At 65.0% G+C, this 1,026-nt stretch overlaps 1 protein-coding gene across 1 annotated transcript in view; it reads left to right on the forward strand.

Annotated features, from left to right (window-relative positions):
* P4HA3 (prolyl 4-hydroxylase subunit alpha 3) overlaps window positions 1–1,026 on the forward strand; it is a 5,704-nt gene that overhangs the window by 920 nt on the left and 3,758 nt on the right. The window contains exons 2-4 of the mRNA XM_031064780.1: window positions 5–72; window positions 471–613; window positions 840–1,021. Coding sequence (XP_030920640.1) covers window positions 5–72; window positions 471–613; window positions 840–1,021 — 393 coding nt within the window. The remainder of the gene's footprint in view (window positions 1–4; window positions 73–470; window positions 614–839; window positions 1,022–1,026) is intronic.

Here is a 1,026-nt window from a genome sequence, read left to right on the forward strand (position 1 = left end):
CGAGCGCCGCCTGCTCCGCCGGCTCCGCTCCTACCTGCGCGACGAGAGCTCCCGCCTGCGCCTCCTCCGCAGGTACCGGCACCCCGACCGCAGCCGCGCCCCTGCACACACACATCCCGGCCCCGGCCCCAGGCGTGCCTGATCCCCTGCTGCCGGGAGCGGTTAGCCCATCCCCACCTTCCCCAAAGCACACAATTTTTGGGGTGGCCCTAAACAAGAGGGTGGTGGGAGGACGGGAAGCTGAGACTGGACGTGGGTCAGGCCCCCCTTCCCCCAGCTGTGTGCCAGGAGGGGGACGTGGCCTCCCAGCCATGGGGATCTGGGTCACAGCATCCCCAAGGCCATCCCCACAGACCCACCAGGGCTGGGTTGGACAATCCCTCAGCTCTGGACACTGAGGCAAAGCTGCCCAGCAATGGGCATGTCAGCACCAAGGAGCACCAAAGTGTCCCCCCGTGGGTGCCTTGCAGGTTCTATGAGAAGGTCCAGGCACTGCACCAGGACCCCGAGGCCTCGGTGGACAACCCCTTGCTGGCCTTCAGCCTCATCAAGCGCCTCCACTCGGACTGGCCCAACGTCATCTACAGCGACGAGGCCACCAGGAACACCCAGGGTACCCACCCAGGGGAGGATGTCTGGCCTTGTGTCCCCTCTGTCACCGAGGCCAGGAAATAGATGGAAGGGCTGGGGAATGGGTGGAGAAGCAAGAAAATTGTTGGAGGAGCAGAATGAATGGAGGATCAGGATGTGGGGTCCCCAGGGAAAAGAGCTGATAATCGTGACTGCACCTCATAATTTCATTTATCCCACTGTCCCCCCACCTCTTTCCCACCCTGCAGCACTCCATGCTGGGCTCAGGGAGGTGGAGCAGGAGCTGCCTGGAGCCGAGGACCTGGAGGGGGCGGCCAGGGCGCTGATGAGGCTGCAGGACGTGTACGCCCTGAGCGTCAAGGGCCTGGCCAGCGGCGTCTTCCAGAGAGCCGGGCAGCCGCCCCTCTACAGCCCCGGCCGGCACCCCCCCCTCTC

Source organism: Geospiza fortis, unplaced genomic scaffold (genome assembly GCF_000277835.1).
Source record: "Geospiza fortis unplaced genomic scaffold, GeoFor_1.0 scaffold1532, whole genome shotgun sequence".
Classification (NCBI taxonomy): domain Eukaryota; kingdom Metazoa; phylum Chordata; class Aves; order Passeriformes; family Thraupidae; genus Geospiza; species Geospiza fortis.